Source organism: Hibiscus syriacus, unplaced genomic scaffold, assembly GCF_006381635.1.
Source record: "Hibiscus syriacus cultivar Baekdansim isolate YM2019G1 unplaced genomic scaffold, ASM638163v2 tig00112738_pilon, whole genome shotgun sequence".
NCBI lineage: Eukaryota > Viridiplantae > Streptophyta > Magnoliopsida > Malvales > Malvaceae > Hibiscus > Hibiscus syriacus.
The window spans coordinates 3,618,900-3,644,579 of NW_024063392.1; the positions used below are offsets into that span (position 1 = coordinate 3,618,900).

Here is a 25,680-nt window from a genome sequence, read left to right on the forward strand (position 1 = left end):
AGAAGATTATATTTTGAGTTTCAGAAGAATTCTTTCGCATTTCATAATTTGGAGGTCTCCTACGGAAGCTGCTCTTAACCTAGTATTGGGGGCAGGCTACTATCTTACCTCCTCTTACCTCATTACATATAGGAACAAGGGACAATCATTTTGGCTGCTCTTAACCATGCGTTGGGGGCAGCATACTACCCTACCTCCCCTTATCCCATTGAATATGGGAATAGGGTTTTGTTGTTGTTGTTGTCTTTCGCATTTGTGGGGGAATGTTAGTAATGCTAAAACACTATCCCACATTGAGTGGGAAATACCACAAGCTTGGGTATTTATAGTGTTCATTATTCCTTCCTTTGTTGAATTATAGAGAACAAAGGAAAATCACGCGCACCACCATCATCGCCATCCGTCTCATCTCAGCTCTTAGATGTGGCCATGGCCCGTGGAGTGTATACTATCTTTTTAGAGAAAAATCATAAGGATTTTTATCAAGCATAAAAAGATTTGTGAAAAAAATTTGTCTGATATTTATATGTTGTTGTACGATTTAATTTTAAGAGGGTGACAGCTAATTAATCAACTATCGTTTTGATTTCTGAAAATTAAAATTTTAAATTTTCAGTTTCTAAATTCATGTTTGTGAAACTTTGAATGAATCTGGACAATTTTTCAACTTTGTTCAAAGTGATTATTGTGCCAGTTATAGAGTAATTACAAGAGTTACAGAGTTAATTACCTGTAGTTACAAACATGTGAGTGTTAAAGCACGAACCTAGACTGAATTGAGGTTAAATTCATCCGTTTATTGCAATAGATTCAAACACACGATTTTAATTCAGAAATTAATCAGATTTTATATCTGATTTACGTTGGACAATTTTACCCCTGAAGCTTAGAACATAAATAGAGAGCTTCATATCACTCTGAACTCACACTCAACATTTTCATATCCTCTCATCAAAAGATATTTCAAGTTATTCTCACTACTTCGGTCAGAAAAGCAGTACCATTGATAGTCTACTCCAGTTTCGGGGGTACGGAATTTGGAGTGATCGTGTTAACCTCGAGAGACAATCCGCTTGAAGTAGCGATTACACACATCAAGGAGAATTTATTTCTAAAGCAGTGGTCTTCACCACGACACGGTTTCGGTTGTTCAATATTTTTTTATTTGTCTAATGAATTGCTAACGTCTCATTTTGCAATTTATATTTCCAACACAAGGTTCTTACTTCCACCAGGGATGATCCAAGTGAAGAATCTCAAAGTCTCCCACCTTAGCCAGCTTAACCAACCCGTCCTGTTACTCGATTCCCCAGTCAAGGGACATGCTAAAAAACGAATACACCAATCTTTCTGCACTAAAGCAGTAATATGAGCAATAATGGAAATGGTGCTACGGCCAGTGTCAATAGATTGCAAGAGATGCACCACTTCCAAGCAATCCAATTCAACCACCACCCGACAAAAACCCCGTTCCCAAGCACACCAAAACCAACGAAGACACCCCAGAGTTCGGTTTCCAAAATAGTGCAAGTACCACTAAACTTATAAAAACCAGTTAATCAACGACCGTTACTATCATGAATGACTCCCTCACATGCCGAGTAACCATCAAGCAGGTCGTGACCCCCATCCAAGTTAAACTTAACCCAACCCGCACTTGGTCTTTGCCATGAGACACTGTCCAAGACGCTCGTTAAAGGAAAACTACGTGATAACCTAGCTTCCCGTCGAACTTCACTACATAATTGCTGCAGGCGCAAGCTCCTCTCAACAATGGTTCCATGTTCGTTCAAGGTATTGTTGAAAACTCTAGCATTTCTATCCAGTCATATGTTCCATAATAACGATCCAAACAAGATGGTCCAATCCTGCCCAATTACGACAAACTTTCCGCCATTAGTTAGATTCATCAAGAACCAATCATGAAAATCCCAAGAGAGGAAATCATGTAAATGCTCAGGGCGAACAAACTTGGTCCAAAATAGTGCAGTCCTCGGGCATTCTCGGAAAACATGATCTGTGTCCTCAACGACAACATTACACACTGGACAGATACCATTAACTGTGAAGTTTCGAATAACCCTATACTCATTTGTCATGAGTCGTTTGTTACCGACAAGCCAAAGGAACATTTTCACTTTTTGAGGGCCTTTGAAACCATGGATGGCCTTCAAGAGCCGATCATTCGTTGCAACAGTTGGTCCACTTCGAATTTCATAGGTCGATCATAAAGTGAATTGTCATTTTAAATCTGCCTTCTAGCCAACCGTGTCGCTTACCAGAGTTGCCAAAGGTCCACGCGTCGTCGCTAGGTGAAGCAGGATAAAATTAGGAAAGATGAGATTGAAACGATCCCATAGTCGATTACCAATTCCATCCACCATGCTTTCAACCGTACAATTTCCTATCCGATAGAGTAGATTGTTCGAAACATAAGAAACCAATGGGTCGAGTCCACCTAACCATCTATCATGCGAAATATCTATCTTACGACCATTACCAACACAATGTACTATGTTGGCACAAACATCATTCCACACCATGCAAAAACCTTTCCACATACGGGAGCAATTTCGTGAGGTTAATGTAACACCCCAACTCGTACCCGACCCGGATACAAATCCAATATGTCACATTAACTTTTAAAAACGATATTCTTATAAAATTTCAAAACATTTGAACTTATATTAAGAAAATCGATCATATATTGTTGAATTGTGTTCGTTATAACCAATTTAAGAAAATATACGTTTTATGAACAGTGCTGTGAACAGTAATGAACAGTAATGAATAGTGTCGTGAACAGTGCTACAATGACTTTCGTAAAACTTTCATAAAACTTGTAAAAATTTAACCGTTCGTTACTATACATTTACATAAATACGTTTAAAACATTACAAAACTTGATCATAGCATAAATACTTAATTTACCAACTTGTTTACATGCCAACCTATTTTATCGTAATAAGACATACTATTTAATCTACTTCTGATCTGACCTTCAAGGGGAGTTATGTTGTTTTGCTGAGCTTATAATGGATCTCTCTGCTTTTGGTACCTACGTATAAAACACTTACACGCTAAGTCATAGACTTAATGAGGCATAAACATAATATTGATGCATTTTTCATAAATATAAACATGCAATTTATGAATTCAATCATATCACATATGATTCAGTATATATAATAACAACATAATAACATATGATAATGTAAACACTTTTATCATATAAGCATACACTGAACTTTTCTATACATACCATGGAACACATATATTATTTTACAACAGAGCACAATAGAGCACGCATAGTATCATATCAATTGATTTATTTATTCTCTTTAAAGACCATGTATTAGCCCATGTATACTTTTGAGAACTTAAGGTGTGTGAGTACATTGAGGTTGTGCACAATTATGATGTCACCACAGCTTGTATAAATATCCCGAAAGACCAGTCCATAGATTCCAAAGAACCTAGGTAAACATCCCATATGTCCCGAAGAACATAGGTAAACAGTCCATATGTCCCGAAGAATATAGGTAAACCATCCATATGTCTCGAAGAACATAGGTAAACAGTCCATATGTCTCGAAGAACATAGGTAAACAGTCCATATGTCTCGAAGAACATAGGTAAACCCTCGACTCTTGGCATGCCAACTATATCACTAGCTCTCATATCACCTAACATGGACATTATCATTTATATCATTTCATCCATTCACATGCACATTTCACTTTTCATATGATTTCATAATCATATGTCACTTTGCTTATAACACTTCTCTTGTGTTCATATGACATGTAAATCATTGTCATCTCTTGTTCTTATAAGATTCTCATACATCACATATATCACATATTCATATAGGCTCACGATTTTTATCATCTATCATGACATTTCACATAAATCATGTAACTCATATACTTTTCATATAACCATTACATACATACACACATACATGTCATCATTTATGTTTTTATCATACTCCTATAGTATTATCCTTCATCTCTCTTATCTCTTGTTCATATGATCTCTTACATTCATACAATTTCTTATGTTATCACATAAACATATAATCTTACAGTACATACAAAAACACATCAATACATATAGTCATGTAAATCACTTTTGCATAGCTTATATCAACTTTTCATGTCATTTCACACGTCTTGTTACATTGCTTATACCTTACTCTTATGTCTTCTCATATACATATATTCACATATACATATCATTTCATTATCCTTATTGTTATTCTTATCATCACCATTAATCCCTTTTACTTACCATATTCATATCAATAACACATATAAATCATAGCAAACACATACTTCTATGAATTCATGCATTTTACTATTGGAAATAGACTTATCACAAGTCTTATTTTCCATTGAACAACATATACTAAATAATGTGCACTCACCTTAGCCTTGCTTTGATTCGATCCTGATTCTTTGATTGTTCCGAAACTTGTTTAGGCTCAATATCTTTTCTTTGGGCATTTCACGTTGGAGAAGAAGAATGAATGAAGAATGAAGGGTGAATAGATTTATGGAGAAATCTCTCAACCTTATCCCCATATATATCATTATTTTATTCATTTCTAAGTCCAATGACCATTTTGCCCTTTAATTCATTTAATAATTATTAACAACTTTTAGGATTTATTTCCAAATAAACCATTGAACTATTCAACTATTCTACTTTAATCACCATATTCTGAAATTATATAATTTAGTCACTAACCTGTAGTTTGGGATGTAACAGTTAAAGTTTCCAATATGAGTTCTTTATGCTTGTACTTTGACCGGAGAAACCTAACCCACAATGCATCTCTACAACAACAACAACAACAACAACAAAACCATATTCCATATGCAATGGGTAATGGGGAGGTAGGGTAGTAGGCTGCCCCCAACGCCAGGTTGAGAGCAGCTTCCGTGGAAGACCTCCAGCAATCAAAAAATTAAAAATAAATATAAAATACAATGCATGTATAAATAAATAAATAAATAAATACATAGTTGAACAGTCTTCTTATGCAGTCTTCATATGCGCGTCTGTAATGAGAAGTAATCACTGCAAATAAATCATTGCGTAAAAATCTCTGCATATAGACAGAAACGTAAGACCTGAATAAATTTAAAAAGAGGAAACATGAAGAGAATGATACAGAGAAGATAGCGATAGCAAGCTACGAGAATGAATAAAGTCAAATGGGTTAAAACCAAAACTAAGGCAACGCTACTCCGCTACCCTAATTCTAAGCCTTCATAAATTCCAATGACAGAAACGTATAAAAAGTAGAAGTCATGGAAATTACTACAAAGACATTAAAAAGAAGACAGAGATGCTACACCCTATGGCTGTGACCCACACTACTCGGCTACCCTAGTCTTAAGTCTCCATACTTTCCTATCAGAGGTCATGTCCTCGGTAAGGGCTAAATCCTTCAAATCAAATCTCAAGCAGTCTACCCACTTCCTCCTTGGTCGTCCTCTCCTTCTGGCATTGTCGACTGTAATCGACTCTACCCTCCTAACCGCATCTGACGGTTGTCGCCTAAGTACATGCCCAAAGCACCGTAATCTTCCCTCCCTCAATTTTTCGGATACAAGCACCACCCCCAAGGACATCCTAATTGCAGAGTTTGGTGTCATGTCCCACAGAGTCCTACCACATGCCTATCGAAGCATTCTCATTTCTGCGGCCTCCATCCTCCTTACGTGATCCTTTTTTATTGCCCAAATTCTGATCCATACAGCAGCGCTGATCTTATTTCCATTCTATAAAATTTTTCCTTAAGTTTTAGAGGCACCTTCTTGTCACACAAAACTCCAGTAGTAGCCCTCCACTTTAGCCATTCCGCCTTTATACGGTGTGTAACGTCATCATCTACACCCTCATCTTTATGTATCATAGACCCTAGGTACTTGAAACAATCTTTTGAGGGGAGAACGTGTCCTTCTATGCATACTTCTACATCTTCATCGTTTTGGCTCCCACTGAAGTTTGAACATAAATAATATGTCTTTTCAATATTGATCCTTAGACCTTTTTCTTACAAAGCAGTCTTCCAGGTAGCCAGTCTACTATTCAGCACAGTTTTTGTTTCAGCAACTAGGACAATGTCGTCAGCGAAAAGCATACACCATGGAACACCGTCTAGTGTCACACAATAGATGTGATCCATAATCAAGGTGAAGATGTAAGGGCTAAGAGATTACCCCTGGTGGAGTTTGATTTCCACCGGGAATGCCTCGGTGTTACCAACTGTGGTCCTGACGTATGTAGTAGATTTACAGTACATATCACAAATCGCCCGGATATAAGCAGTTGGGATCCGTCTCATTTCCAAGGTCTTCCAGATCGTATCACGGGGAACGCTATCATACGCCTTCTCAAGGTCAATGAACGCCATGTGAAGATCTCTATTTTTTCCCTATATTTCTCCATAAACCGTCGAAGTAGATGGATCGCCTCCGTAGTAGACCTGTCTGGCATAAAGCCAAATTGGTTTTCAGAAACCCTAGTAGCATGTCTCAACCTAGCCTCTATCACCCTTTCCCATAGCTTCATGGTATGACTGAGTAGTTTAATACCTCTGTAGTTACCACAACGTTAGGGATCTCCTTTATTCTTATAGATTGGTATCACCGTAGACTCTCTCCACTCCTCTGGCATCTTGGCAGTATCTAAAATAATATTAAAGATGTTGGACAATCACTTAACTCCCTCTTCTCCTAGGGACAACCACACAGTGATAGGAATTTGATCTGGACCAAAAGCTAAAGGACAACTTGTGGGGTGTACACTAAAAGGACATTCACCACTCCCGCTTCTATAATAACCTTAATCATCATGATCCTATCATTGTATCTACAAACTTCAACTGCATTTTCCTTGAGTCTAGAGGATACCAAGATACCCACCCCATTTCTAGCGTTATCTACGCCTGAATACCACAACTTGTACCCATTACACTCTCTAGCGCGAGCCCTTTTCCACCTAGTCTCTTGAACACATGCAAAATCTATTTTCCTATTACTTAGTACGTCGGTCAGCTCCAGCAGCCTAGCATTTAATGTGCCTAAATTCAACGTACAAACTCTAAGTCTAGTCTCCTTGACACCACTCTGTCGAGCCCTCCCCTTATACGCCCTATGGGCTCTAAAAGACGGACATAACCTCAAGTAATCATCTATAGCCGAAGCTATGAGGAACTATGAAAAAGGAATCCAAAGAAGACAGAAGATGCACCAATAAAACACTAGAATAATATTAATTTTATCTGCTAACAATAATTTTAAGTATTATAGTACTGTTTGTTATTAAGTGAACAAGTTTAGATATTACTAGTTCTCTTGTGACAGACAAGTTTAAGATTATGGGAGAAAGGATGAAAAATTGAGTTGATGCATGTTAAGTGTGTAGATTAATTGTATGTAAGATATGTTGTATACCGTGGGATTCCCACCTCGATTTAGTTTCTATGTGCTTATATTGAATCCCGAAATTATCTGATTCTCTTACCAGGCTGCTGGCATTTCAAAGAATCTTGCCCCAACTATTGGTATTGCAGTTGATCATCGCCGTAAGAACAGATCCCTTGAAGGTCTTCAGGCCAATGTTCAGAGGCTTAAGACCTATAAGGCCAAGCTTGTTGTCTTCCCAAGGCGCGCTCGCAAGTTCAAGGTAAATTTGTAGGCCTTACTTGCAGAGGTTAAAGCATTAAATCCACAATTCTTTTTTTAGATTTTCCAATATTGTTTATTTCTTATTCCAATAGGCTGGTGATTCTACTGTTGAGGAGCTTGCAACTTCAGCTCAAGTCCAAGGACCATACATGCCTATTTCTCTTGAGAAGCCTTATGTTGAGCTTGTGAAGGTCACTGAGGAAATGAAGTCGTTCAAGGCATACAACAAGCTCCGTGTTGAACGTATGAATGAGTGTCATATTGGTGCTAGGTTGAAGAAGGCTGCTGAAGCTGAGAAAGAAGATAAGAAGTAAGGTTGATCTATTGAGTGCTGTGTCTTTTGGGCTTGTTAAAAGACTTAAGTTTTTGTTTTCATATTGCCAAACTAAGACAGCTCTAGAAAACTCTGGTATAGGACAGTATCTTGTTTTTCTGATTATTTTTATCATAATGAGAAGTTTCTTGCAACTACTGTTTTGGCATTACGAAAGAGTTGGTAAGTTGATTAATTTTGCTCATAATTTGGCGATGGTTAATTGCCTTGTTTTACTGCGAAATGAATTTTGGATTGATTTGGTTAGAATTCTGTCACCTAGTATTTTCCCAAGCCTCCCTCAACATCAACCTAGTCCACTAAAAATGGTCTCAGCTCTCCAAAACGTGTACTGTACCAACCCATTTATGCACTCCCTGTGCTGAATCCACCGCTGGCCTTTTGCTTCTCTGTGTCTGGTGTGTCACGGTCCGGTGGAGGTGGTGGTGTCTGGTGTGTCACGGACCCCTAGTCAATAATCCAAGCATCCATGGATTATTCATATGGTTCTGGTGCGGATTGTAAGTCGATTCAACACAACCAAGCCTTGTTTTCATTCAACCCATCACGTTGATTTCGCATGCTTTCAACAGATACTGGCAAAACATAAAGGGGAATGGTGGCACTTGTGACTTTGGACCCATTGCCATGCTCCTAGTGTCTTTCTGACTGTATCTTGCGACAAGCAAACATAAATGTTTTTTTGGACGACTTTTGTAATTATGCAAATTTGACGTGTTTCGATACAACCCAAGGGGTTCTGAACCTGCTCTTTTGATATATGTGATTCTATGAACCTGAAAGAGTTTACAGTATTGGATGTATTATATAGTATATTCATACCGGCTCATTTATGTATTATGTCATATTATAAAGGGGAAAATCGCCAGTATTTTGAGGACACAAAATAAATGTGTAGATTTGTTTCTGAATATTATTGGGATAAGATCTATTACATAGTATACTTTTTCTTAGTTTTATACCTATTAAGAATTGTTAGATGAATGAAAATAGACGTTGAGATTAATTGTAAAAAAAGAGAAGATATTCACTAAAAAATAAAAAATTAGTCTCAACTAAAATTTAAAGATCGTTAAATGAGTAAAAATAGATAGTTGAGATTAATTGTAAAAAATGAAATATATATTCACTAAAAAACCAAAAATTAACTTCAACTTTTTAGTGTATAAGTTCATATATATGAAGAAAAAAAAAGCAAAATGATTTAGAGCTAGATTCATGGGCATCGAGATCTTCTTTAATAAAAATGATGTAGGGTCCATATTCGAGAAGCAAAAATGGATTGATCAGAAAATTTTGGTCGATTTTGATTAGGTAAGGTAAAAATACATGAATTTGACGGGTCTCGACTCGATCTTATAATGGTGCTTTTTTTTTAATTTCATGGCTCAAGCGAGGCAGATTATTGTAGACACTCATTTTTACCCGGGGCCCGACTACAAACAACATCTCAGGTCCGATACAGTTGTTCAGACCAAGCCCAAAAATAAAGTCCGTTAGTGAGACCAAAAATGATGTTGGCCACCCACTACAGCTACCAACACCATGCCCTGCTATCTGTTGACTCTGTTACACACCACCACTGCCCATACCTCCACGAGAGCAGAAGCACGACCACCATCTCCCCCAAATCACGGTACCACCAACTGCATCAACCAAATCAACGAGCAATTTTTTTATTTTTATCCTTGACAGTGTAATGGGTATATAACCTGAAAATAACAATGTAAACAAACACATTATTAGGAATAAAAAACATAACCAAAAATTAAAAGTAAAAAGGTATTCTAGCCACTGGTTTTTCGTTCTTGTTATGTATGTATGTTAGATCATTCGAAATGACAAAAAAATGATAAGAGGGAAAAGGGTTAAGACTTAGCTTGTTGTCGAGGGGTTCGGTCGAGGCCAAGGGTATCGTCGGGAGATAGATACGGGTTGGGCTAGATTGGTTTAGGTCGCGGCGCCACCACTCGTGGTGGTCTGCCTTGTGATTTGGACCTCTCGATCAAAGAGAATGGTTGGATTTACGCCTTGTTTCGTTGGGGAGGGTCGTCGAGTGAAAGATTTCCAACGCCTTGTTAGGTGTTGGCCGAGAGGAAATCGGCCACCCATATCCGATTGCCGAAACGTCGCATGCCTGGGGACTTTAGGAGTCGGTCGTCGTGGGTGTTGTGAGGGGAGAGAGTTGAGTTGAAATAAAATAGATTTTAGGGTTTTGTTGGCAAAAGTGTTTGAATAATGCAATGGAAAAAAAATTCTTCACATAGTACAATCGAATAATTATTTGCTTAAGTAGGGTGATTGCTACAGTGATCACCATAGGTCTCCAGGACCACATGGCGACCTCCAAAGGTCTCCAGGAGCACACGGCGACCTATGGAGCACTTGGTGACCTATGGAAATGCAACAGCGAGGGAAGAGAGAAGAGTTGCTGCAACTGAGGAAGCTTTGTCGCAAGGAGCACTTGCCGACCTATGGAACACTTGACGACTAATGAGGTCACTGTAGCAAACACCCCAGTTCAAGAAATAATTTGGGTAGAGCCCTATATGAGGAAAAAATTTCCAACGCCCTACATAGGCGAGGAAGTCGGGTTTTGTTATTTTCGGTTGAAGAAGGGAAGGGATATAAGTCTTTATTTTTTTTGGGTAAATCACGCTAAGGTCCCTAGACCTTATTTAAGTAAAAATGAATTAATCAAATTTATAAGTATTAATTTTCATTTAAATTTTATTTATTTATTTATTTATTTTGAGTTGTGTCTGGTGAAATCAAATAGATTTCTTTAAATTTTTATTCAAATTTAAATGTAATTATCTTTAATGTTATAATTTCAATTTAAATTATTTTCTCTAACCATATCCAAAATACATATAGATTATTTTCATATTTTTAACATCGATAAATAAGTTAGTAATTTTATTTAATTATTTAAATATCAATTAAAAATTTATTATATATTTATAATATACTTTTTCAAAGAATATATATTGAGAAGAAAGTATTGATAGGTGTCAAAAATTGATTAAATAAATAAAATGTTGTAATAAGATGATAAAATTAAATAAAATACAAAGTTAAATAGAATAAGTTGAAAAAAAAATATTATCAAAAAGAGAAATTAAAGTTTCAAAAGTATTTATAATGATTAAAGAAATATAATTATCAAAAATAAACTTAAAATAAAGGATAAATTAAAAATTAGAAAATCATATGCCAATTATTAAAAAATAAAATTAATTATCTAATGACCAAAAGATATCGTTTCAGTTTTTTATTTTCATATTTTTCGAATATTCGAATTTATATAAATTCAAACTCAACTCACACTAATAATTTAATTAATTCAACTAAATTTCAAATTGAATTGAACAACTCGAAATTTAAAAACAATTAATACTTTCGAGTCAAATCATCGTATTGTTAGAGATTAATTGTTTTTAAGAAATTTAAGAAATTTGAACTTAGATCATCGTTTCATAATACATTCAAGGAAGGAAGACAGACGACCAGCACAGGATACAAGGGATGAAATAATACAAAATACGTGGACCAATCAAAACTAGAAAACAAGGCAACCAAGACTCAATAATATAATAAAGAACTCGAATTGCTCCCACACATTAGAAGGTTAATCACATTCATCTACTTTTGCAGGTATTGAAAGATTGCTTTCTGACATAAATGAAAGATCATGCATTTGTGACATCAATCTCTCTAGTTCATCACTTTTTGAACCTGTTGATGCTGTTGCATTAGAGACATCACCATCTTTTGCACCTTCACCTTCACTACTGCTTCTTGCATTTGCATCACCCATCCTGAAACATGTGAATGCACATATTAGAAATTTCTCCTCTCTCGGCAAGTGTTGGAAATAAAAATACTAAACAAATACTACCTTGTAATGACTCCAAACTATTAGAAAAAAAAATAGTCGGAAACAAGCATGTTAATACTCGATTTTTTCTAAGTTTTCCCATATATGTGGAGAATCATTTTCATGAACCTTTGTCCAAAATATGTATCGGACAAAAATATGGAACATGGAGACTTGAGAAAAATAGAGGGATCTAGACAGCATTAATCTAATATGTAAACTAAAAAATGTGAAAAATTATGTCTATTCATAGTTAGGCTTTGTCAAAAGTTCTAGTTACTCCCTGGTTCTTCCCATAATATTCTCTCAAATATTCCCAACAACAACAATAAAATAATTGACTTGAAACTAGACATTGTATTTGCCATAATGAAGTAGAAAATGCCAGAACCAAAATGCAAGTAAAAAATCAGTTCTATAGGGAGTAAAATGACAGAACAAGTGTACACACCAGTCTGAAAGAGGAGCTGCAGACCAGAAAATATCAGTTTCGGTCGAGCCATTTTAATTGCTGAATGCCCCTGAAAAGAAATCATGTTGTGATAAACTACCGAAATTGTTAATGCCTGAAGTTTCAAGGGAAGACATTTCTTGATGGACAGCAGTTTGTTCTACAGAAATACTTGAAGGGTCTCACTCTAGCTGAGCTTGAAAAATCATTCCAGGCAGCGGACAAGCTGTTATTATCATCAATGGTCTGATTATCAGTTCTAACAGCTTGTTTCGAAGAATTACTAAGAGAATCTTGCTTAGTAGTTCAGCTTTAGAAGTCAAACCAATCACCAAACGAATCATCTGGTTCATCAATAGGTTTCGCATCAGATGCCTTCAGGTTACCTGTTAACCATTGATCATCAGGAAACCAATCAACACCCATCGAGGGGGGATCATGCACGACCCTAGCTGTTCCAGAATCCATAATGTTACCAGTTTCATCCAAGTTTTCAGCTTGCTGAGTTAAATTTGAGGTAAAATTAGACCATAGATCATCCTGAAACCACTTGTTTGCATCAGAAGCATTAGAGCTATCTTTTGCTTTCCCATCAAATAAATCTTTTCCCGATGCAAAGACAGTATCAACATGATCAGAAAGATCTACCGAGGAACCCACAAAAGGATCAGATGATTTGGACCCCACATGATTATTTTCTGAATTAGTAGACTGAAACTCAGGGTTCCATCTAGAAAAAGGGTCGCTACTCTTTACTTCAGTAGTAGTAGCATGGATAGCATGTTCAGTCGAACAAACCAATTGAAGAATTCAGGACACTTGAGCTTTTAAAATCATTCCAAGCTCCAAATGAATCATCATCTTCATCATTGGTTCCACTGTCAACTGCTTCGACTTTACCCAATGGCCATTGATCATCTTGAATTTTGTTTAGGCTCACAGAAGAATTATTTATATTTGCTAATGTACTCCTGCCCTCCTTATCACCCACATTCTCATCAGATTGCTCAGTATGATGAACCGTCTTTGAGGTGGAACTACCCCATAGATCATCCTGAAACCAATTAGTACTGTGTGATGAAATTGTGCTATCTACTGCTTTTCCCTCAAAGAAGTCTCCTGTTCCAAAGACACTATCCAAGTGAGTAGAAAGATCGGCAGAAGAACCTGCAAAACGATCCAAAGATTTGGATTCCTCATGGTGAGTTTCAAAAATAGTAGATTCAGATCCAGCCCCCAATCAAGAAAAAGAATCACTACCCTCTTCATGTATTGACTTCAAACCACCAGAAGTCTGGTCCGAAGAACTCTGAGCAACATCTTGTGCAATGGTGGAACCCTTAAAATCATTCCAGTCATCAAAGGAATTGTCATCGATGTCAATAGTCCTGTCACGGGGGGCGTTGCTGGTACTGCTTTGTGCTTGATCACTGGAAATGGAATTACTCTTTAAATCACCTTGAAACCAGTCTGGTGTTTTGGAATCCAAAGAAGTTTGATTGCTTTTTTCTTTTCCATCAAATAAACTAGTACCCTGTCCGAAGACCATGCCCATGTTGGAAGAAATATCTTTTGAGGAACTCACATAAGGATCAAACGACAGAGAGCTAATTGCACCTTGATCAGCTCTAGAATCGGAAGACTGAAAGTCAGCCTGCCAACCAGAGACCGAACCCTGAAAATTGGCAGTAGAATCAATCCCTTTCTTTACCGGCAGTGCCCCTTCAGAGGGAATCGGATCAGAATCTTCTTTCCTTTCAGCTAAAAAATCATTACCAAGATCAAGTCCGTCTAAATTCAACGGATTACTTTCTTAAACCAGAATCAAACTCCTCCGGCTCTGAATCATTCCACCTTATTTCTAAACCTAAAATATCAGATAAAGCAGACTCCTCTCTACGCTCTTTATCCCTTCCATTCCCGTCTAAAGACTCTCCCACAATTTCCTACAACACCCATTTTTATTTAATTACGAAACTTCAAAACAACAACTAAAATCCGTCATTCTTTTATGATAATATAAGAACATAAACAAATAAAAAAAAGTGACTTACAGATCCATCCAAGTTAAGAGAGTGAAGAAACCATCTGTAACCCGAAGTGGACTGGAATTTGATGGGCGGAGGCGGCGTCTCAGTGGGGAGTTTGCCGCAAAAAATGCAAAGGAGGAAGTCGGAGCCTCGAAGGAGACGGGCCTTGCAGTGGTGGCAGCGGAGGCGGGGAGAGCGATCGACCGAGTGAAGGAAGGAAGGGAGACCGGGAAGCGATGGGTCGTTGGGATCGTAGGAAGGCACGTTGGCTTGCTTGTGAAGTGAGATCTGGAGTTGGGTTATTAAATCCTTTGATATTCCCACCGCCATTTTTCTTCTGAATTAACGATCTTTTTTCTAGTTTATCGGCTTTGTGTCATGTCTGATCTCATCGGCATCGCTTTATCATTCGAATGGCGAGCCGATGAATGACGACCGAGGGTGGGGAAGAATTGATTAGCAACTCAACGGTGCCGTTTTATAACTGGTTTTCGTTCCCAGTTTTCGGTTTAATTGGGTGTTTAGGTGTCGGCCCATGTTCTATTTTGATACTATAATCGAATCAAATAGTTAAACTTTAAATTTATTTATTGGATCTAATCTAATCAAACATTCATTTTAAAATGATATACGGATTTTAATTTAATATGATTTTAATTAAATTTTAAAAATACTGAAGTTAAGTAATTAAAACAGAAATAATGAAAAAGTTAAGCAACTAATCAATGAGTTAATTCAAGTATTAAATAATTTGATATTGTTTAAGTAAGATTTTGTTTAGAGTCATTAGATATGTAAAAAAAATCATTGAGAAACTTGTGTATTAAGACTAGATGTGCGATACGGGTTGATTCGAATTAATCAGAATAAAATTCTAAAATAGATTTTTCTTTAAAAATTAGATTGGGGCTGAGTTAAATTTAGTGTGCTTTTTTTTTTAGTTTCAGTCGAAATTAGATGTAAAATAAGAAAGTCATCAATTTGATTCGAGCTCAAATATTATTAATTATGTTATATAATTCAACTATTTGCAAAATTACTACAACAACAATAAAACCCTATTTCCATGTGCAATGGGGTAAGAGGGAGGTAGGTTAATAGGTTGCCCCCAACACCAAATTGAGAGTAGCTTCCGTGGAAGATCTCCGGCAGTCAAAAAATTAAAAATAAAGATAAAATACCATGCATGTATAAATAAAATAAATAAAAACATAGTTGAACAGTATTCATATGCAGTCATTCATATGCGCATCTGTAATGGGAAGTAATCTCCGCCAATAAATCATTGCGTAAAAATATCTGCATATAGACAAAAATACTACTACACTATATATAATTATTTAGGATTTCTTTCATCTTATTTTTCTTCTTATACAACCGTTAAGCTTTTGTTTTCCTCTTTATTTTCTCCCTCAAATCTTATGGTCGGAATGAATTTAGAACCAAGAATACGAGTTACGGTGTCCTTGGCTCCTTACCAAGGGCAGTTGTTCAACCAATTATCATCTTAATTCATTTAAAAAAGATTCTATTCAGATCTTATTTCTAGATATCTTCTTGTACTTAAATAAATTTGATCATAAAGGAGAATGCTCCAGCCATGATCTACTTACCCTCAATCCTTTTACAATTTGAGAAGCAGAGAGATCCCTTCCCATTTTTAGTTCCAGAAGCATTTGTTATTTTTGAGATTTTTCTTCTGATTATTTCTTTTAAACTTTTTCTTCAATAATATATATATTCCTTGATAAAAGAATTGTTGATATTCTTTGAGGACCCGAGTTTGAGCATCATATATATTAGGAGTGTCAACATTTAATGTCACATAAGTTTGAGTGAATTAACAACTAATTGATCTAGTGAGATTAGATATTATATTCCTTAAGCAAGGATAGAGTTCAAATCTCGGAATTGTGAATATTGAAAACTATCTCTCAAATATATATTTATATTTTATTTTTAAATTAAATATTATTATTAAAATCAGATTATAATTATAATCTCATTATATTAAATTAAAATGGGAATATATAGAAATCCAACCAAACTCACTGTTCTCAAAGGCCTTGCCGGTAATAAAAAAAAAGATTTAATATACAAAAGGTACCCAACGTATGCTCATTTTTTCAGTTCAGTACCTAAGGTGTTTTTCGTTCTAGTTTGGTGTCTAACGTTACATTCCGTAACTCATAATGAGTCAAGTTGTGACGGACCGTTAATTTTCTCCATTAAGTGACATATGTCACAATATGATAATTTAAAAAATTTCTTTTTAAAAAAAATATTAAAAATATTATTATATTTATAAATAAAACCCCTTATTTTTTTAAAATTACAAAAAAACTCAAATCTTAACACCGAAGCTTACCCACGACTGCAGACAGTGACTATGATGTGACCCACCAGTTGGGTTTTGAGCGGACGACGAAGAGGAATCTAAAAATAGTGGCGGTGAGGCGAACGGAGGTTTGAGGCGGTTGTAATCGTCCAAAATCCGAGGCGTCGGGTGGGTTTTTGGCGAAACTTCAAGGATTCGTTTCCGGTGAACGGAGACGACTATCCACGAATTATTTTGGGGGCTTTGATCAGGGCGGCGAGGCGCTTTGACTGGGTTGGGCAGTGACAGGAACGGAGGAGCGACGACGGCGGTCGGCGTGGTTTAGGGGTTGAAATGAAGGTTTTTTAAGTTTTGAAATTATTTCGAAATTAATGTATTTTTTATTTTAAAAAATATATAATTTTTGGATTAAAATCCACGGTTCATCGCTCGACAGAAAAGAGAACAGCTAAGTGGGATCTTGCACCTTCAGAAACAAAAAATGTGGTTTCTGATTCAGCTTCTTTTAATTTACAAGCATCAAGTCAAATGGTTTCCTTAAACAAGCATGCTATAGTCAATCCTGTTCCCAGTGTTTCAGCAACAAGGAAGCCTCTAGTTGTGGCTTCAACCAGTTCTTTATCCTTTGACTCAGTTCAACTGACAGAAGCTACCGGGCCTAAGGGTTGTCTCAGAAAAGTCGGGCTAATATACGGCTAATATATGACGTTACCGGATACATTAAAAGATATTTAATAAATTCGGTTTAGCGCTACCGGAAATGTTGAGTAATAATAATGTAGTAGGTCTAAATCATAAAGAAATATTAAAAAATTTGGCAACCGACAAACTTAGCTTGTCGGTTTATGTCGATACTTTATAAAAATGTATCGATCCATATCAATATAACATGTAAAAATATGACAAAATCGGTCTCAAAAAGACAAAAGCGGTAAAGTGTTACCGGATATATTAAAAGTGTCGATACTTTATATAAGTATCGACACTTTGTGAATTTAAAAGAGAAGCAGTTTTTGTGCCTATAAAGTGTCGATATTTATAACAATGTATCGATCTACAACGATATAACAGGTAAAAATATGACAAAATCAGTCTCAAAAGGACAAAATCGGTATAGAGCTACCGGATATATTGAAAGTGTCGATACTTTAATATAAGTATCGACATTTTGTGAATTTAAAAGAGAAGCAGTTTTAGCGCCTATAAAGTGTTGATACTTTATAACAATGTATCGATCCACAACGATATAACAGGTAAAAATATGACAAAACCGGTCTCGAAATGACAAAACCGGTATAGAGCTATCGGATATATTGAAAGTGTCGATACTTTAATATAAGTATCGACACTTTGTAAATTTAAAAGATAAACAGTTTTTACGCCTATAAAGTGTCGATACTTTATAACAATGTATCGATCCACAACGATATAACATATAAAAATATGACAAAACCGATCTCGAAAGGAAAAACCGGTATAGAGCTACCGGATATATTGAAAGTGTCGATACTTTAATAAGTACGCGTAATAAAGTATTGATACTTTCAAAAAAATAAGTAATTATACTATCGAAAGTATCAACACCTGATATAAAAGTATCGACACTTTGATAGTTGTATCGATTAATTATAAATAACATATACGGGGAAAATATAAATGGCATCCTTTGAAAAATAGATATAACGGACGAGTTTTTGAAATCGAAGCGTAATTATTGCTGCATTTCAGAAGGTGTTTCTAAAGCGAAGTTTGTTTGTTTGTTGCTGCAGTCGAATCGAAAAGTATGTTGTCGAAACCCTAGTTTTTTATTATTACAGTAATCGAAAATAGGGTTTTTATGTGTTGTTTGGGGTTTTGGAGTAAATAAGCATTTGAGACCGATTACAGGTAGAAAGTGATATTCTAGGTAAAATATAAATATCGATACTTTTATTAAATATTATAGGTAGAAAATGATATTATAGGTTGTATAAATGTGCTGATACTTGGAGTATTGAGTGTTCTCATTCGTTTGAATGAAATAGGGATTAGGGTTTGATTTGTTGATTATATAATATTATAGGTAGAAAATAAATATAAATACATGTTTATAATATTGTAGGTAGAAAATGATATTGTAGGTTGTATAAATGTGCCGACACTTGTTGTAGTGACCATTCAAATTCTTTTGAAGGAAACCGTTTTACTACAAGAGTAGTTATCGATTTTTGTATATTGAATAAAGTGTATGTAACCAGTATTTGATTTTATTTGCGTAAACTAATATATGAAGGAAAAATAAAGTCAAATGATCTTGGAATTGTTGGTGATGAAGATGACGTTGAAATTGAGGTCGAGATTCGAAAGTAACCAAATGGTGGATATATGTATTTCTAGTAAGTATCAATGTCTTATTGTTATTATTGTTGAAATGGTAATTGGATTAAAGTATTTAAGAACTTTAAATTGATTACAAATTCTAAATGTTGATAGTATGACCGAATGCCAAAGGATGAAGGAATGTGACGAACACATCGGTTCGGTATGTAAATTGAAATTGACATTGAGTATTATTTAGCGTTAATATATTGAATAAGAAATTTTTATGCTTAATATTAGGTGAGAAATGATGTGTTGGAGAAATGGAATTCGATGAGTGATTCTGACAATGAACCTTACATTGCACATTCAAAGATGGATAGTGAAGATTACAAAGAATGGAGGAAAGCACATGAAAAAAAGGTATTCATTAAACTTGTAAATACGTTGATACAAAATATATAAGAACTATAACAATATATATTGTTAAAAATGTAGGAAGTGTCGACAAGGTGCAACATTAAAAAGGTGAATTCATTAATTAAACGCCTTAAAGAGAAGGGCCAGTTGAATGTGCTGGGAGAAATGGGGTTTGGATTATTGGTAGGAGTAAGGGATCGACCTATTCGGAGGGAATTGTGTCGATCATTGATGGAGCAATTTAATGTCGAACAATGTATTGTTAAATATGATGATATTCATTTCCTCTGGGGATATCATGTGCTGCAGCCGTCTTGGGGGTAGGAAATGAAGACAAAACTGTTGTAGAAGTCTCTAAGAGTAAGAACTGGAAAACACTTGCCTCCAAATATGGTTTGAAGTAGAAGGTGACATATCCTGAACTTGAAGAGGAAATCAAAAGTGGATCTTACGGGGGGATGAGCTGAAGGCCCGAGTTCTATTGTACTTTGTTGGTATCTTTCTTTGTCCAACGGGTGATACGTCAACGAACAAGGATTATATGAAGCTCATTTGCGATGAAGGCTTGAAGGGTGAATTCAACTGGGCTGAATATGTCCATTCAAGATTGATTGAATCAATAATCACCTTTAAAAAGGGCAGTCAGAGATACCTCAAAGGGTGCATAACAATCTTAGAGGTAAATGAGTTTAAGAATGTTTTTGTTTTTTATATAAAATGATAGTATAGTTACTATATAAAATTATAAATTTTATTATAAATACAGGTTGCACTGTTTGATTTTTGGTCGGGCTGTGAGGCAGTGCCGGCTTATGAAAGAATCGGAGTGGCACGCATCTGTGCATGAGGAAAGGAAGAGATGGTTAGAGTGATGGCGAAGTTAAAGTTGGATAGACCGAGGAAGCAAGAAAGGGTAATAAATGTAATTAAATAATATTAAGAATATAATCAATGTCTTAATATTGTAATTTAATTTTTGAAGGTTATTGGCAAGGAGGTAGAGGAGACAGAGGGGAAGGAAGAAGAGATGGTTGTATTGGGGGATGACGGTGAGGGAAAACAGAATAAATTCGACATTTTGACGTCTGAATTGGCTGATATCAAAAAATTCCTTTTTGATATCATGCAAAGACAATCAAGAGTCGAAGAGACACTTGAGAGAGTCGAAGAGACACTTGAGAGGCAAAAGGGGGAAGTGAAAGGAAAAATAGATGGAGTGGTGAAAGAAGTTGAGGTGTTGAGGGTGAAGTGATGAAAGAAGTTGAGGTGTTGAGGACTGAACTTAAGATGGTGACGGGTGAATAGATTGATGGAATGGTGAAGGAGGTTGTGGAATTGAGGTAAACTTATAGGTGTGAAGGGGTAGTTGATGAATACTTAGATGAAGGGGAAATATTGAAGGGTGAAATAAAAGAGATGAAGAGCTATGTAGAGCAAAAATACGATGAATTGAAAAAATATGAAGAAAAAAGATAGAGGAAATGAGGAGGAACGATGTCGATGTGATCTATACACCGGAGAGTGTTATAGATTCATATTTGGATTCAGAATGTCCTTCACCCCAAAAGAAGAAGCAGAAGGTTGTTGTACATGTTTCTTATACACAATGGGAGTCATGTTGATACTTACGATATATGGAGATGTTGTCATCACGTGCGGGACTGAATGGCCATTTCATTCCATCTTCGAAAATATCAGTTGATGTAGGTTATGTGCTTGTATTCAAATTGAACTTCACTTGAGGACATGTTAGTTTGTTATGTCCTTCACCGTTGCAGTACCCACATTGCCTAATTTTTTTCTCGACCTTGTTCTTCGGTACTTCTTTTCACTTACGTTGTTTTCGTTGAGGGTCACGAACATTGTTTACTACACTGCTCTGGTTGACTGAATCATTCAAATCAAATGAGTTTTAAAATTCTTCTGTTAGTCTTTTCATCTCATCTCTTGCGGTTTTGAAAGACGCATCTGTCTTTGATGCAATGTAACATAAGCTACTTGATGTGTTGAACGTAGAACAGCGAACCTTGCCATTTGCATCACTTCTGGAGGCACATTCAAGTCAACATAACTAGGTGCAGAAGCCTTCGTATCCTTAGTCCACCTACTTTCAATCAAAGTCTCGGGCAAATATGTGTAATCCAAGTGCTTCAAAATGTGAAGTTGATGGCAACACGGAAGTCCAACGGTTTCGAATTTTTTATATGAGTAAATTAGGGTTTCCGTACTAGAATCAAAACTAATTTCAAATGTCATGTTTTTTTCTTTGTACTTTGTCAAAATATAATGTTGACATTCATCTGATAAAGACTGAATATCTTCCTCAATCTGGTACAATGTCTCCCGTAGAAGTTCATCTTGGAACACACAAAAAGATTCGCGGGTAAAAATCTCAGCAGCATGGCTTTCAAGGTCGACCCAGTTTTGTGATCTGGAAGGGCTTCGTCTGGGAACTTAAGTAATCCACTTTCAACTCGTTCATACGCATTCTTCTATTTCCATCTTCAATTGCACGAACAACATCTAAATATGTCTTCTTGTGTTTCAGTACAATCGTTAGTGAAGCATTCATAGACTCGCACCTTTGTGCTGAGCGAATATTGGCAAAGAAATGACTGGTTAGATATGCTTGTGCCCATAAGTGTCGAGTATTTCCCTTCTCAATCACCAATGGATGTTTTTCGACGTTGAATTCTGAAACAACTGAATTCCATTGAATATCAAATTCCTCGGTTATCCACCAGGAAGCCATGTATTTTGAGAATGCTGCTGTAAATTTTGGGTCACCAATGTTAGCTTGTGTATTGTGAGAAAGATGACAAGAATATAATATGTGCTTAGCATAAGGGATAACAGATTTAATAGCCCTCTACGTTACTCTATCCCCATTGGTGACAACTGAAATAGGCGATTTATTCATCACGGCTTCTAAAAAATTTTGTAGCACCCACTCGAAAGATTGGGACGTCTCGTCAGTGATTATGGCAGTGGCAAACACAATTGTGTTATGGTGATTATTGACACCAACAATAGGCATAATTGGTCGATCATACAAATTATCTTTGTACGTTGTGTCGAACGTATTTACATCATCGAAGCATGTGTTGATCTCGATGTAGAATCCGACCAAATAAGATTATGCAATGCCCCTGATTCGTATATCGAGTATGTCATAAAATACCCGGGATCATCATGTTTCTTATAATCAAAGTAAGCAATAAGCGCATTCACATCCCCATCGACGATTTCCTCTGTTTTACCTCTTTGAAGTGCATTGTAGAGGTCTTTATGTAAATCCAACATTATGATAGCCCCCTGCCTATTGCGTTAAATAGTTCATTACTTGTGACGTGCCAACACCGACCTCTTTCAATGCTGTTGCCTCATCGATATCAGCCTTACTTGTAGCTCTATTAGAACGCATAAATGGTGTCATGGAACGTGTGCACAATGCATGATTATGTTTCTGATAAGACTTACTTATAACCAATGATCGTTTGTATTTGTTGTTGTAACTACGACTCTAACCTTGCATCCTGTTCTTGTGACTGGCGTATGAGCACGTTGACGATCAACAGTATTGACTTTTGATACTCGAAACCCTTCTTTGGAACAACAAAATTCTTGTGTCTTCACATTCCCTTCCACGTCAAGCCGTGTTGTTCCCTTACGTTCACTAAACCCACGTTCCGTGTGAATCCCTTGTAAAAGTATCAAGCTTGATCACGTGAAGAGAAGAGCCCCAACCAATTTGTCAGATTCATCAACATTATGTACTTCATGGCATTCCTTGGCTGGATTAACATTGTCTGCATCAGTATGATCATTGGAAAAAATTTTGTTGTGCAAGTTCAATGGTCCCGGAGTTGATGGAGATGTAAGTAAAGGTTCATTGAACATGTTTCAGTCGTGCTTTCAATAGGATGTAGTATTGGTAGTGGTAGTTGAAAGGTAGGTACAACATTAAATTCGTTGGACATATTTAGGTATGTACAATAACTACCTAAATATGTGTTGATACATTTTCTAAAAGTATCGACCAAAAAAACATCGAAACCAATAATTATAATGTAATAGGTAAATTAACAATGTAACCGGTATAAATATACCGGTTAATTAGAAAATAGTTCAACATAATGTATCGACACTTGTGGAATTTGTGTCGATACTTATTGTCCAGAATGAATACCCAAACGAGGTGCACGCATAAAGTGTCGATACATTTATTAAAAGTATCGATCCCAAAAACATCGAAACCGATAATTATAATGTAATAGGTAAATTTACAATGTAACCGATATAAATATACCAGTTTTATGAGAAAATATGCCAGCATAAAGTATCGACACTTGTTAAATTTTTGTCGATACATTTTGTCCATAATGAATGCCAAACGGGGTGCACGCATAGAGTGTCGATACATTTATTAAAACTATCGATCCCAAAAACATCGAAACGAAGATTACAATGTGATAGGTAAATTTAGAATGTACCATGTATAAATATATCGGTTTTATAAGAAAATATGTCTAAATAATGTATTAACACTTTTTAAGTTTGTGTCGATATTTTTTTCCAGAATGAATGCCCAACGATGTGCACGCATAAAGTGTCGATACATTAAAATGTATCCCAAAAAACATCGAAACCGATAATTATAATGTAATAGGTAAATTTGCAATGTTACCGGTATAAATATACCGGTTTACTTAGAAAATAGGTCAATATAAGCGCTACTTATTACATTATAAAAGCGCTACCTAATATGTTATTGTACTTGATAATATTTCCGGTTAAATGCATATTTTTTTATATAAGTGATACCTAATATATTATTATACTTGATAATATTTCTGGTTAAATGATATAACATAACTAGTCTATATTTTAACCGGTCACGTTATTTTTTAGGCGTCGTACAGCAGAAGTTCCCACCAGACCTATGAGAAGGGTTTATGTAGAAAATGTTCCTGCTTCAGCCTCTGAAAAAGCTCTGATGGAATCCTTTAATAATTTTTTGCTTTCATCTGGAATTAGCCATATCCATAGGACCAAACCATGTATTAGCTGCATTGTAAGTCTGATATATTATTCTGATGGTGTACATTTTCTCCTGCTAAACATATGAATGCCATAAAGAAAGATGTCATGTTATGCCCTATAAATTGAAGATACACAAAGGAAAGGGCCAAGCTCTTGTTGAATTCCTTACGCCAGAGGATACTTCTGCAGCTCTTTCTTTTGATGGCAGTACTTTCTCTGGTTCCGTTCTCAAAATCAAACGGCCAAAGGACTTTGTCGAAGTGGTAGTACAAATAATAACTCTATTACTTTAATTATTGATTATTGATGGTGTACAAATAATGTGTTTTAATTTTAAAAAATATAATTTTTGGATTAAAATCAGATAATTTTTAGATTAATTTCAAGCTTGGAATCAAGCTTCGGCCGGTTGATCGGATACATTTCAAGTATCTGATTTTAATCCAAAATTATATATTTTTTAAAATTAAAAATACATTAATTTTGAAATATATAAATTTTGAAATATTTATTTCAATCCCTAAACGTACGCCGAGCGCCGTCGTCGCTCGTCTGTTCCTGTCATCACCCAGCCCAATCGAAGCTCCTCGCCGCCATGATCAAAGCCCCCAAAATAATTCGTTGATAGCTGTAGCCGTTCGTCGGAATCGAACCCTTGAAGTTTGGTCGAAAACCCACCCGACGCCTCGAATTTTGGACGATTCTGACCGGCTCGGACCTCCGTTCGCCTCACCGCCACTATATTTAGCTTCCTCGTGGCCGTTCGCTCAAAACCCAACCGGTGGGTCACGTCGTAGTCGCCGTCTGCTACAGTGAGTAAGATTCGGTGTTAGGATTTAGATTTTTTTTAGAATTGAAAAGAAATAAAGGTTTTTTTATAAATATAATAATTTTTTAAAAATTTTTTTAAAAAGAAACTTTTTAAAACTATCATATTGTGGTACGTATTACTTAACGGAGAAAACTAACGGTCCGTCGTGGCATGAATCATTCTGAGTTACGAAATGTAACGTTAGACATCAAACTAGAACAAAAAAAATTTTAAATACTAAACTGAAAAAGCAGACCTTCATTGGACACCTTTTGTATATTAAAAAAAAATAGCAGTAATAACGCTTTTACCTCAAACTGCTCTCTGAATCTATAAGATTTTGTCAATATTCTATCTTAAGAACAGCGACCG

At 35.9% G+C, this 25,680-nt stretch overlaps 3 protein-coding genes across 4 annotated transcripts; 1 reads left to right on the forward strand and 2 right to left on the reverse strand.

Moving 5' to 3' along the window:
- Nucleotides 1-7,530: 7,530 nt before the first annotated feature.
- Nucleotides 7,531-8,136, forward strand: LOC120182964 (60S ribosomal protein L13-1-like; the record flags this gene model as incomplete). The annotated part of the gene is made up of 2 exons (XM_039187776.1): nucleotides 7,531-7,701; nucleotides 7,796-8,136. Coding segments are annotated over 2 exons (393 nt in total), but the record flags the coding sequence as incomplete, so codon positions are not given.
- Nucleotides 8,137-12,373: 4,237 nt separating this feature from the next.
- LOC120182757 lies at nucleotides 12,374-14,823 on the reverse strand. Of its 2 annotated transcripts, XM_039187630.1 has the most exons (5): nucleotides 14,423-14,822; nucleotides 13,629-14,314; nucleotides 13,351-13,535; nucleotides 13,167-13,239; nucleotides 12,374-13,012 (listed from the first exon to the last, which is right to left on the reverse strand). In XM_039187630.1, the coding sequence occupies exons 2-5, from the start codon at nucleotides 13,921-13,923 to the stop codon at nucleotides 12,681-12,683; spliced, it is 885 nt and encodes a 294-aa protein (XP_039043561.1). In that variant the 5' UTR covers nucleotides 13,924-14,314; nucleotides 14,423-14,822; the 3' UTR covers nucleotides 12,374-12,680. The 2 variants fall into 2 exon arrangements, with proteins under 2 accessions (XP_039043561.1, XP_039043562.1); XM_039187631.1 differs by lacking the exon at nucleotides 13,167-13,239 and having other exon boundaries at nucleotides 12,374-12,970; nucleotides 13,344-13,535; nucleotides 14,423-14,823.
- LOC120182920 lies at nucleotides 13,950-14,728 on the reverse strand. Its single transcript, XM_039187746.1, has 3 exons — nucleotides 14,423-14,728; nucleotides 14,178-14,314; nucleotides 13,950-14,022 (listed from the first exon to the last, which is right to left on the reverse strand). The coding sequence occupies exons 1-3, from the start codon at nucleotides 14,726-14,728 to the stop codon at nucleotides 13,950-13,952; spliced, it is 516 nt and encodes a 171-aa protein (XP_039043677.1).
- Nucleotides 14,824-25,680: the final 10,857 nt, after the last annotated feature.